The sequence below is a fragment of the Notolepis coatsorum genome, assembly GCF_963971535.1.
Source record: "Notolepis coatsorum genome assembly, chromosome: 17".
Lineage (NCBI taxonomy): Eukaryota > Metazoa > Chordata > Actinopteri > Aulopiformes > Paralepididae > Notolepis > Notolepis coatsorum.
Window position 1 is genome coordinate 96,754,004 of NC_140181.1, and position 13,802 is coordinate 96,767,805.

Genomic DNA, 13,802 nt, shown 5'->3' on the forward strand with positions numbered 1-13,802 from the left:
GCCTATTGGGCATGAGGAGGAAGCAACAGTTGTGATTGGAAGATCAAGAAAACAGGGCGGTGTTTGAGAGCCAATCGACTCCTCCGTATTAACACCTCCGTCTCCCACTCTCTCTTGTGTCTCATTGGTCAGTGATGTCATGCAGAACCACTTGCTCCAGATACTCTCTCTGGTTGCCATGGAGAAGCCAGCTTCCACCAGCAGCGACGACGTGCGAGACGAAAAGGTAAAAGAACATTGTTAAAGGATAACTCCACTTTTTTTTTAAATTAGCTTATTTAACATCTTCCCTGGAGTTAGACAAGAAGATGCATACCTTTTTTGTCTCTGTGCGTGCATTTTAGCTTTGGGAATAGACGCTCCGTTAGCATAGCTTAGCTTCATCACTGGAAGTGGGGGAGGACAGTAGCCTTACAGTGCCTTACAGTGTATTGCAAGGTCTGACATTGACCAAACTTGATATGCATGACCTTGGTGGCATGCATTAAAGCGTTCCGTCTCCAGACGGATTTCAGTCTTTTTTAATTTTTTTTCCGTCAATTTGATTTGGAGTCTGACGGAATTGGCTACCTGGTATAATATGATTTGTAGATGCGTAGGGCATTTTGACCATTCTAACCAATCAAACGTGAGCTTGATGCACACACGCTGCTCACAGTGCCCTCCCCCTCACAGACCTGTCTTGTCACAGACCCGTATCATTTGCACCGAAGATAGCAAGCGTGCAGGTCCTCTTTTAACACCACTGAAGCATTAAACAATGGCCCAGTAAACTATTCACTTTAGTTTACTACACGAGGCGTTTTCTAACGTTATCTAGCTGGCTAGCTGATAGCTCATAACATAATTGAAATTCGTTTTTGAAGCTGTGGCTAACGTTAGCTAGCTACCGATCTTCGGGTGGCTAACGTTACTGTAACTGTAGCTTGCTAATACGGGCTGTCCTGGCTGGCTAACTTTTACTTTGCAATGGAGTGGAGCTAACTAACTGTACAAATCGATGTGATTGGCTGAGACTGTATTTTGTACGGTTGGCTGCCTGGCTGTTGTGGATTTGGGTAGCCAGCTAGCAGCTAACATCAACTTAACGTCAACACTCTGTTGACACTCTGAGCGAGTTTGCCGACAGCAATGTAACAAACAATATGGTCCGTGCGGAACCATTATCCCCAACACATAGTTATTAGCTAACGTCAGCATAATAACGTTAATGGAAGGAGTAAGCTGGCCACTAAAAAGAAAACACAGTGTTCTCAGACGAAAAGGATGAGCGGCACCACCCAACAAAAGAAAGTGTCGAGAGGAATGGAAGTTTGAAGATAGCAGTATTTCAAGAGACTGGCCAGGCTACAGTATGATGCAGGGACTGTAGACGGTGGTGAGTTGTTAACTTGTTCCGTGTTCCGCAACTATGTCAAAAAGAAAAACAGAAACAACACATTTGTCATTGTCGTGTTACTTCACAGTACAAATATCAACATCACACAGGTGTATCTATAGACGGTCTCCTCCCCACTGTATATTCTCTCCATGTATGTATCTTTTTTCTCCCACCCACCCTAATGTACAGTCTCCTCCCCATCATAATGTATATAATCTGTTAGGATCTATGGGTAACAGTACTCTATATTTGCATATCGTATATGTCACAAATGTAACATTACTATATACCTGCAATCTTATATTAACCTATATATCCTATATAACCTATATATCTGCAATCATTACTATATACCTGCAATCCTAAACCTATATATCCTATATAACCTATATATCTGCAATCTGTTAAATATTGATTGATTGTTATAACAGATTGCAGAATGGGTACAATACAGTACAGCTCAATACAATTGTTAAGGGGGTGCAGACCAGAGAAAGACTTTCCTCTTGTTTACATCAGGGTCCCCCATTTTCAATTCATCATAACATATATGACATACATGACATACAGATAGATAATACTGCTACATCTATACATTTATGATTATGACATACCAGATTTACAAATACAGTATTGTTTGTGAAATACAATAGTCTAAAAAAGAGAGTATATACATTTGATGAAGAAACTGTACATTGGAGGAGGTTGGGTAGGTTGGGTGGAGGGGGGGGGGACTGTACATTGGAGGTGGTTGGGGGGAGGGTTGGGTAGGCGGGGTGGGGGGGTAACTGTACATTGGATTATCGACTAAACCGAAACAAGTAGGCTCCCTTAAAACGCCAACGCTATTAAAAAGAAATACAGTGGAGGTTAAAATAAGAATATGACTTGGCCTGAAAAAAAGTTCAGTCAGGAGATTTTTTTTTGCTTTAATCCCTGCCTTGGTGGGCTCTAGGTCAACTCCTGAAAAGGGGGTCAATGTCAGACTTTGCAATCAAAAGTTAGGGGGCTAATAACCCTTGCCATAATTTCAGTGCGCCCCTAACTTTTGATTGCAAGGTCTGACATTGACCCCCTTTTCAGGAGTTGACCTAGAGCCCACCAAGGTCATGCATATCAAGTTTGGTCAATGTCAGACCTTGCAATACACTGTAAGGCACTGTAAGGCTACTGTCCTCCCCCACTTCCAGTGATGAAGCTAAGCTATGCTAACGGAGCGTCTATTCCCAAAGCTAAAATGCACGCACAGAGACAAAAAAGGTATGCATCTTCTTGTCTAACTCCAGGGAAGATGTTAAATAAGCTAATTAAAAAAAAAAGTGGAGTTATCCTTTAAGAGAGACACAGAGAGTCACTAGTAAAGAGTTGATATAGTAGTAAAAATAAATATGATATAGTAGTAAAAAAGATTATATAGTAAAAGAGATGATATAGTAGTAAAGAGATGATATAGTAGTAAAAGGAATGTATGGTATAGTAGTAGTAAAAGAGATGATATAGTAGTTAAAAAGATGATATAGTAGTACAAAAAATGATATAGTAGTAAAGCGATGATATAGTAGTAAAAAATAGATGATATAGTAGTAAAAAGAATGTATGGTATAGTAGTAGTAAAAAGATGATATAGTAGTAAAGCGATGATATAGTAGTAAAAAATAGATGATATAGTAGTAAAAAGAATGTATGGTATAGTAGTAGTAAAAAAGAGATATAGTAGTAAAAAGATTATATAGTAGTAAAAAAACTACTTACTACTACAGTAGTAAAAAAGAGATGATATAGTAGTAAAAGAAAAATGACTTACTACTACTACTTACTATAGTAGTAAGAAAAGAGATGATATAGTAGTAAAGATATGATATAGTAGTAAAGAGATGATATAGTAGAAAAGAGATGATATAGTAGTAAAGATATGATATAGTAGTAAAGAGATGATATCGTAGAAAAGAGATGATATAGTAGTAAAGAGATGATATAGTAGTAAAGAGATGATATAGTAGTATATAATTATTTGTCAGTAATACTGTTGGGACTAACGCGTTACAAAGTAACGCGTTACAGTAACGAAGTTACTTTTTGCCGTTCTAGTACTCTAACGCATTACTTTTTAAATTCAGTAACGCTGTTACCGTTACTAAATGGTTTGTTAGTTCGTTACTGCGTTCTTTTTATGTAGATTCATAGCGAGCGTCCTCCTAACTCCGTTTGATTTCGCCTGAGTTTGTTTTGTTTACAATAGAGAGCGTCTATTTCTTTCCGTAGCCGCATTTCTCGTTTTCGCATTTCTGATTGGCCACTGACTGACGTTCTCTGACGTTCTCTGACCAGAGAGCGTCAGTCAGTGGCCACTGGCCAATCAGAAATGCGCAAACCAGAAATGCGGCTACGGAAAGAAATAGACCCTCTCTATTGTAAACAAAACAAACGCTCGCTATGAATCTACATAAAAAGAATGCAGTAACAAACTTAACAAACCATTTAGCAACTACTTGGAGAGATAATTAATATACAACATGGAAACGAGATAAAGAACATGTTTGAGGCGCTGCTGGAGTCAACTGGACTAACGTAACGTTACTACATCTCGACCACCGCAGACTTTGGTGAGTGCAATGTGTTCACTGAAACTCAAGTTGATCAACGGATTTTGACTGTACGAAATCTGCCAGGGAATCTCATAATACTAATCAAACAATATAAATATAGTCCTTTCATGCACAATTGATATCCTAACTATTCTAACGTTGCAATGCTTTGATTGATATCTTAAACAACGTTGCAACTTGCAAGATGGTGAATGAATGAATGAATGAATGAAAACTTTATTTAACAGATTGCAGAATGGGTACAATACAGTACGGCTCAATACATACAATTGTTAAGGGGATGCAGACCTGAGAAAGACGTTTGTCTTGTTTCCATCAGGGTCCCCCATTTTCAATTCATATAGACATTTATGACATACACAACATACATGACATTTATGGCATAGGGACATATAGGTATTTAGTACTGATACATTTGTGACATAAACGGTATTCAAATATACAGTACTGTTACCCCTAGCTTTGGGTAGGGCATTCCACATTGTTGTGGCATAATTGCGAAACGTGTTTAGTCCCTTGTCCCATTTTTTTTATAACTAAATAGTTACTTTTCACAGTAACTCATTACTTTTGGGTGTAAGTAACTAGTACAGTAACGAAGTTACTTTGAAATGAAGTAACTAGTAAAGTAACTGAGTTACTATTTTTCAGTAACTAGCACAACAATACGTGACTTGAGGGAAAACGGGACAGCAGTTGGTTTCGTGTTTTCCCTCATTCTCCATTTGCGCCCTCTGCAGGTGAAAGTGCTGAAGTGCATCGCTCCAGTGACCTTGTCGGACGTGGTGTTGGGCCAGTACGTGGGCGACCCCGAGGGAGAGGGGGACGCCAAGCTGGGTTACCTAGATGACCCCACTGTCCCTAAAGGGTCCAACCAGGCCACCTTCGCCACAGCTGTGCTCTACGTGCACAACGAGCGCTGGGATGGTAAGGATCGCTCTCAGAACCAGAACCAGAAAGGTCTTTAAATGTGCAAAAAGTATGAACAGTGAAGTATGAACAAGTATGAAGGCCCTGATAACTCTCCAGAAATATGGTGGAGCAGGAGCAGGAGGGGGAGGGGGAGGGGCACCTGCTGTCCATTGTCTACCGTTGAATCATTTCACATAATTAGGTTCAAATGTATTAATAATAATAATAATAACTTTATTTGTATAGCACCTTTCATACATGGGGATTGCAGTTCAAAGTGCTTTACATCAGTAAGAAATAAGACATAAAATCGGTGTAAAACAAGCAGCAAAGCATAAAGTGGGATAAAATAATGCAGATATATTAATCAAATCATATCAGAACCTCACGTTCCAATAGGCTTCTGGAATTTCTATAATCTGTTACAAAACATGATAAAGGTCAGAGTATGCACCCAGCGGATAGTGGGGCGTAGAGATAAAAGTAAAAATAAGTCAAATTATATCAAGGGTAAAATGAGCAGACATATAAAATCACAGTTTTTCACATTAGGATCTAACATCCCAACAGGCCACCTTGTTTATGGTTTGATTGAGTTTTAGTAGAATAGAAAAGATATGAATGATGAAATGAGCACATAAAGTGCAGACATACTATAAAATCAGTTTTTTACAGTGCAATAAAATAGTTCTGGATTACTGTTTAACAGTTCAAAGTCGTCTTTCTGTTTGGTATCCACAGTTTAAAACCCGACAGTCTTCCCTCTTGTTTGATACCCACTTTGACCCTTCGAACCTCCCACTCAGGGCAAACCTCCCTCTCAGGGCAAACCTCCCTCTCAGGGCGCAGTTCCCTCTCTCAGGGCACGGTTCTAGTACAGCACAATGAAAATAGGTTTTGTATCCAACCAGAGTGCAAATGTAACAGTAAAGTGTAATAGTAATGTACAGGTGATGAAACGGTGTATAAAATATATAAATGAGTACTACTGAGTATAGTGCTAATCAGATGTATGTACATAGTTGTATTATTAATATGTACAGTGATACAGGTATAAAGACAATATGGTCAGTCATACTGGCTAGCAGCGTAACTAGTAAGAGTAGTTAAGGTATTATGTATAGATACGATATATATATTATTTAAATTCCAAGACATTCAGGTGTAGTTAAAGGGGAATGACCCCATTTTAGTTCCCCGGGACAGTTCGGTCAGTGTTTGAACACGCACCACTCTCTCCTAAAGCTAGACGTCAGAAAGAGAACCCTCCCATCGGTGATGTCACTGGGGTGTAACATCGGGGGCTGTTCCATAGACGATGAATGGGGCTCTGACTTTATGAGGCCATACAATTGTCTGACACCCAAATGAGGTTTATATTCGAATGGACTGGGACGCCCATCTTTTTTTTTTTGCAAACTTTTTTTAGAATCATTTGATGTTTTCACACTGGTCAAAATGATACTGAACAAAAGGTTTGTAAAGTCCACACCATGCTATGTACAGTATGAAAACCACCTTGGTTTTACATTTTTGACAACTTGACACTATGTGAATTGTCTCTGTGATGTGGTGAACCCCCCCAACCCTCTGGTACTCCCAGGTGCGTGAACACTTTAGGCAACCAACATGCGCTTCCGCGTTTCTCTGATTGGCCGAGCGCCTTCCGCGTTTCTCTGATTGGCCGAGCGCGGCTCCCCCTTAAGCTCCAGGAGAGAGGAGAGAGGCTGAAAACCCGCAGTTCTTGCCCGACTGATGGGAGCCGAATCCCGGATCCGATTTTTCTGATGAATACCCCCAAAACATGGAGGTCCCGAACGCATGGAAGTATTGATTGCGCCGTAACGAATCATTGCAAAAGTACTGCAATGTCTGTGGGAACCCTGGAATCTTCCACTCAACTCCCCCGTTTCCACCCGTAGGCGTCCCTTTCATCCTCCGCTGCGGCAAGGCCCTGAACGAGCGGAAAGCCGAGGTGCGGCTCCAGTTCACGGACGTCCCTGGGGACATCTTCGGGAAGCAGTGTCGCCGGAACGAGCTGGTGGTGCGCGTGCAGCCCAACGAGGCCGTCTACGCCAAGATGATGAGCAAGAAGCCGGGGGTCTACTTCAGCCCAGAGGAGACGGAGCTGGACCTCACCTACAAGAGCAGATACAGGGCAAGACGGTGCTCCTTAACCCTTTCACTGACGCAATACAGAAGGTTAACCCCTTTCACTGCGACAATACAAATGGTTAACCCTTTCACTGCCACAATACAGAAGGTTAACCCTTTTCACTGCGACAATACAAATGGTTAACCCTTTCACTCTGACAATACAGAAGGTTAACCATTTCACTGCCACACGACAAAAGGTTAACCATTTCACTGCGACAATACAGAAGGTTAACCCTTTCACTGCCACACTACCAAATGGTTAACACTTTCACTGCGACATTACAGAAGGTTAACCCCTTTCACTGCGACATTACAGAAGGTTAACCCCTTTCACTGCCACACAACAAATGGTTAACACTTTCACTGCGACAATACAGAAGGTTAACCCCTTTCACTGCCACACAGCAAATGGTTAACCCTTTCACTGCTACAATACAGAAGGTTAACCCTTTCACTACCACACTACAGAAGGTTAACCCTTTCTCTGCGACAATACAGAAGGTTAACCCGAACCGTCTGTAGTGTGGTAGTGAAAGGGTTAACCTTCTGTAGTGTGGTAGTGAAAGGGTTAACCTTCTGTATTGTAGCAGTGAAAGGGTTAACCATTTGGTAGTGAAAGGGTTAAGCGCAGAGAAATGTACCATTTGATGCTAGCACCAACCACCTGTGTGTGACATGTGTCCTCAGGATGTAAAGCTGCCTGACGCTTACGAGCGCCTCATCCTGGATGTCTTCTGTGGCAGCCAGATGCACTTTGTGCGCAGGTCAGTCTCCTTGTTGCTCCTGCTACCGTCTACTGGCCCAGTCTATGAAAACAAGTCATCTGTTGCGACAGTCCATCATCCCACTGTGTGTATATTGTGAACGAGACCACCCGTGTAATATAATTTTACGCCACTAGATGGAGCTGTAAGATGTACCGGTAGTCACTGCCCGTGTGGCACATTTTATTATATAGACCTTTTCTAACTTGACAACATAAACATTTCTAAATAGGCCCCATTTTGTGTTTCCTGTTGCAATGTTTATTAATACAGTTGCTGACAGGAAGTAAATCGGGGCCAGCGCTGTTCCCCTGGCAACAGAATACTTCTGAAAAGGTCTATAGGGAAAGTGTCTTTAGAGTCCCCTGACCATTGGCAATGACTTTTAATTGAATAAGATAAATTAAGTTAGGTTCAACAACAGGGCTCAGGAGGTACAGCGGTCATCTGGTAATCAGAAGGTTCCCGGTTCGATTCTGGCTCCTCCCTGAAGTGCGTGAAAGTGTCCTTGAGCAAGACACTTAACCCCCTAACTGCTCCCGGTGAGCGGGTCGGCACCTCCGCCATCGGTGTGTGAGTGAATAAGTGAATGTGAGACATACGTTTTTAAAGCGCTTTGGATAAAAGCTGCTATATAAATGCAAGTTACCATTCCCTCCTTACATTCCCTGCTTCTGTCCAGTGATGAGCTGAGGGAGGCCTGGAGGATCTTCACACCGATCCTTCATCAGATAGAGAGGGAGAAGATTCAGCCCACCACTTACAGATATGGAACGTAAGAGTATTTCTTTTCTGTGATGATCAATTCTCCTCCTTAATTTGTCCTCCATTATTAGACCTATCTCAAACTTTGTTTGTACGAGGAAGTCTGAGGTAAGCGACAGCTGTGATTGGATGATCAAGAAAAGAGGGCAGGGTTTGAGACAGGTCCATTGTGTCTTGACTCCCACCTAAACGGACAACGTAGAACGTATATGCATACTGCACCCGTGTATACTGTATACTTTTTTTTTTCTTTTTTTTTCTTATCTTTCTTCCCCTCCTTTTTCCCGATTTTTCTCCCATCCCACCCTTCCTGGTTGTTGCATACTTTCCCCTACTGTTGGTCCGGGAGACCGGAGACTGTCACATGCTTTCCTCCGACGCATGTGCAGCCTGGGGCAGGCCAACCTGGCCGCGCAGGTTCTCACCGGGGAGAGTGTAGCGTGTGGGAGGCCACACTATCTCTCCTCAGTTCCAACCCTCGCTGAGCAGGCGCCCCGACCGAACTGTAGGGGTCGCTGTCCACAACGCCCAGGACCCACCCTTCAGCTTTCCCACCCCCTGATACAGCCAATTGTATCAGTGTGAGAGGCCAGCCAAGCTGATAACAACGCCGGGAGCTGGATTCGAACAGGCGAATCCTAGTGTCTCCCGGTGTTGGTGACGAACGTAATCTCTGTGCGCCACCTGCCCCCCCCGTATACTGTATACTTACTTACTCATAGTATAATATTCAGATTCTAGTGACCATTGTAACTATATTTATTGTAATGCATAATATAACTGATGGGGCATACAGACCCTCATCTGCACCTTGATTACACTGCCTACTTGCTCATTATGTGTATACTCAAGAGTTAATTATATTGTTTACACTACTTTTTTTTACTTTCTACTGTACTATAATTTTATTACCCGTATTATGTCTTCTACTATTACCATGTACATTTACCTCCCCTCCCCCATGCTGCTATGATGCCTGAATTTCCCCAAAGGGATCAAATAAAGGAATATCTTATCTTATTACTCCAACTGGTCCAAAACTCAGACGTCATAATTATCACTAGAACTCCCTCCACCAACCACATCACTCCTGTTCTCCTCCAACTCCACTGGCTGCCTGTTAAGTCACGCACTGACTACAAAGTATCTCACCTTCAAGGCCCTCCATAACCTAGCCCCTCCTTATCTCACAGAACTTCTCCAGTCCTACACTCCCTCTCGGTCACTCAGATCCTCCTCTTCCTTCCAACTTGTCACTCCCCCTTCCTGTCTGACTACCATGGGATCCAGAGCCTTCTCCCGCTGTGCCCCCCGCCTCTGGAATTCCCCCACAAGAAATCCGTGCAATAGATAACCTCCCCACCTTTGTTTCCCGTCTCAAAACACATCTGTTCATTCTGGCATATTCACTTTCATTTTAAGTTTATTATAACTGCTCCCCTATGTATAACTCTGTAATATTGTGTTTTTACTGTGTAATTGTATTTGTTTCTAACCCTGTACGGCGACCTTGGGTGCTTTGAATGGAGCCTTTAAATAAAATGCTTTATTATTATTATTATTATTATTATTATTATTATTATTATTATTACGGTCCAAGTCCAGAACATTCTGATTCTGAACGGGATGCTCTCCTTCCTCAGTCGCGGCCCGGTAGAAGCGGACGAGCTCACGAAGAAGGTTGGATTCCGTTACGAAGGCACTTACAAATGGGTCAACCCCCACAGACTGTGAGAGGCGACGGCCAGGAGGCGAGTGGAGGGAGGGGTCATGGGTCAGAGGGGAGGGGTGCAGCAGGTTAAGTGAGCAGTGTCGTGTTTTCAATACTTTTTGAGTATTTTCTTGTGGTCAAGTGCGGTTTCCACTCCGTGGATCCATCATAGTAGCAGACAGGAAAGAGACTTGGAAATAATGTGGGAATGATATTATTTAGAGATTTATATGAACATGGCCCAGTGCTCGGGGTTAGGACGTGTTGCTCTTTGCAGTTCCCTGGCGCCAGTTCACCAGACCACTGAACTATATTTGTTTTATGTATAAAATTATATGGCTAAGTTATATTACAATTAAGTGTCATTTGCTCATAGGTCATTGTACAGTAGCACATTATACGGTACGGGTGTAGCCAGGGAAGAATAATGTTTTAATAATTAATGCTTCTGGGATTTAAATTGTTGTTCGTTCTGGTTGTAGCGCTTCAGTATTGCCATGCTACTGCCATAGCAACAAATGTTTCAAAATCTGTACCAAATCTGGACATGCGCGACTAAATTAGGTTAAAAGAAAATGCTGATATAATGTTGAATTGTGTGTATACAGAGTATCACAAATAACCAAAAACGAAGCTTGTCTGAACATTAGTTATGCAGTGATTAGTAGTAGTTATCAGAAAAGTAAAACATTATATTTTTTGCGTAAGGAAACTATACCTTTATGGCTGCTTTCATCATCGTTTCCATGGACACAGTGAATAAACAAGTTGTTTCCATGGACACAGTGAATAAACAAGTCGTTTCCATAAGACACAGTGAATAAACAAGTTGTTTCCATGGACACAGTGAATAAACAAGTCGTTTTCATAAGATACAGTGAATAAACAAGTTGTTTCCATGGACACAGTGAATAAACAAGTTGTTTCCATGGACACGGTGAATAAACAAGTTGTTTCCATGGACACAGTGAATAAACAAGTTGTTTCCATGGACACAGTGAATAAACAAGGCAGCACAGATGCCGTCCAATTAAACGTTTAAACTTCTTTTTTCCAAAGAAATTCGGTTATTTATAAAAGACAGAAAAACACGGGGGGAACAATAATATATTATTTATTCAAAATGTTAAGGGAAAATACTAGTAAACGCACCGGTGAGTTTACTTCCTCTTTTGGACAGTGGACTGTAGGAGAAGGGGGAAGAACAATACATCTCACCGTGGCATCCTATAATGTTCATCTTAAATAGTTTTCTCTCTAAACTGGCTCCTATTAGACTGTAAACTGGCTCCAAGCGGGACTGCCGTGCATCAGGTTTTAATTGGGTGTGAGTTTAGTCAGGATGGTGGAAGGAAGCGTGGCTGGAATTGAGCCACTGGGGGAACAGAGAGAGCAGAGCAGCACGGTACTCACAGCCCTGGTCACCGACTGTAGGTTCTGTACTGAACAAGGGGAGAGCAGAGCAGCACGGTACACTCACAGCCCTGGTCACCGACTGTAGGTTCTGTACTGAACAAGGGGAGAGCAGAGCAGCACGGTACACTCACAGCCGTGGTCACCGACTGTAGGTTCTGTACTGAACAAGGGGAGAGCAGAGCAGCACGGTACACTCACAGCCGTGGTCACCGACTGTAGGTTCTGTACTGAACAAGGGGAGAGCAGAGCAGCACGGTACACTCACAGCCGTGGTCACCGACTAGGTTCTGTACCGGTAACAAAACCAGACGACCCGCTAATGTCGTTTCATTATAATAACCAATGTGATTGTAATACTGTAGTCCAGGGGTTCTCAATTTTTTTTATACCACGACCCCATTTTATTTAGGATTTTCTTTGGCGACCCCACACTTAATGTATCGCGTAATTTCAACGTGGCATTAAGGAATATCAAAATAAAAGCACATGTTGTTGAACTTGATCATGCATATTTATTAGAAAATGTAATTACAGCACTATGTTATCAATACACATTTAGAAAACTAGGCGTATATTTAGCCAAAATATGTTGCCAGAACATAAAAAACATTTAAATAATGTGCGACCCCGCTGTCACCTACCCACGACCCCACTTTGGGTCACGACCCGTAGTTTGAGAACCACTGCTGTAGTCACATTTACTGGGATCTTTTCTTTTTACTATTCATGTACTCATCTTTTGCTTCTGGACCAAGGAGATCACGATTGTGTAGTTCTACTTATTGATGCCGTGTGGGTTAAGTTAAGGTTTCTTTCTTCCACTTACAGGCCGTTTATAGCGTTCGTACTCGGAACAGTCTTAACATGCTTCTTACAGTTGATCTCAGTCTTGTCTGCCTGTTGACCTCCTGCATTGACTTTCATTCCTTTTTGTTTACATTTTTCCAGTCTTATTTAAGTTACTGATGTCATTCCAGATTTCGAATAGATTAGGCAGCAGCTAAGTCTACCACATAACTACAGACCATGCCATCTTTAGAATGACATACTGTACTCTGTTGTAGACTGCGTATTCACATGTAAAGCTATCAATGATGTTTCCACAAACTGCAATAAACGAGTCTTATTTTGCAACTTGTTCAACTCTATTGATTTGTTTTGAGGCTTGTTTTTTTTAGTAGTTTCTTAACCACAGGATCTAGACCAGGACCAGCAGGTTCAAGAAGTTTCTTCCCACAGATTGTGCACCTACTGAACACCAACTCATAACTTGAATTTGTACCTTCCACAACACACCCCAACTATACCATACTGATTACCCTCCGAGGTATTTTTAGACACTGTATATTGTATTTTTTCACAGTATTCATTAGCTTTTCTTTTTGTATATTAAGGTGTATGTTTTTGTGTTTATTGCTTTTCATATTATTTTACACGGAGCAGAGTAGGCATTCAATTCAAATTTATTTGTAAAGCCCGCAAACACACGTCAATGTCCCCATGGGCTGGACAAGTGTTCTTGTGAGGTCAAGAAGAAACCTCACAATAAATCAAACAAAAGAAACCAAGTACTCGTTCTATATATTGAACAACTCCCACTTAGTGACAGATCAGGCGTCTTGCATTGGGTGGAGTGTCGCAGGATGGAAGACGCCCGACAGTAACCACAAGGTTGCTGGTTCGATCCCTGGCACTGACAGGAGGGTGTATTCCAGAGCGTGTGACTGAAGGGTTGCTGGTAATACATCTACGGTGCCCACCATCTCTACTTACGTGCCCTTGAGCAATGCACTGAACTCTCAAACTGCCAAATTATTGTGTACAAAATGGAAATTGTAGGCTTGAATGATTGAGTGACAAATCTGTTACAAAACGTAGCTACTGTACCACCAACATCTTGGTCACAAACGGGTGATTAATAAAATGGGTGGCAGCAGTGAGCCGTCGTATTGCGCCTTGTCATGGCACAACACGTAATGAATACTATGAATAGCTACTCGGGCAGTAAGCAATAGAGCACTTACTAAAACAGAACTTGAAAGAAAGGAGGTTTAACAACTTGCATGTCCTACAGCAAGGTTTAACAACTC

General features: G+C 41.9%; 1 protein-coding gene across 5 annotated transcripts in view; it reads left to right on the forward strand.

Annotated features, from left to right (window-relative positions):
- Window positions 1-12,840, forward strand: part of LOC311243404 (glucose-6-phosphate 1-dehydrogenase) — a 38,791-nt gene extending 25,951 nt beyond the window's left edge. For all 5 annotated transcript variants that reach the window (XM_084332624.1, XM_084332625.1, XM_084332627.1 and 2 more), the window contains 6 exons: window positions 133-226; window positions 4,728-4,914; window positions 6,822-7,057; window positions 7,744-7,820; window positions 8,503-8,595; window positions 10,229-12,840. In XM_084332624.1, the coding sequence (XP_084188750.1) occupies window positions 133-226; window positions 4,728-4,914; window positions 6,822-7,057; window positions 7,744-7,820; window positions 8,503-8,595; window positions 10,229-10,319 (778 nt within the window). In that variant the 3' untranslated portion in view covers window positions 10,320-12,840. The remainder of the gene's footprint in view (window positions 1-132; window positions 227-4,727; window positions 4,915-6,821; window positions 7,058-7,743; window positions 7,821-8,502; window positions 8,596-10,228) is intronic.
- Window positions 12,841-13,802: the final 962 nt, after the last annotated feature.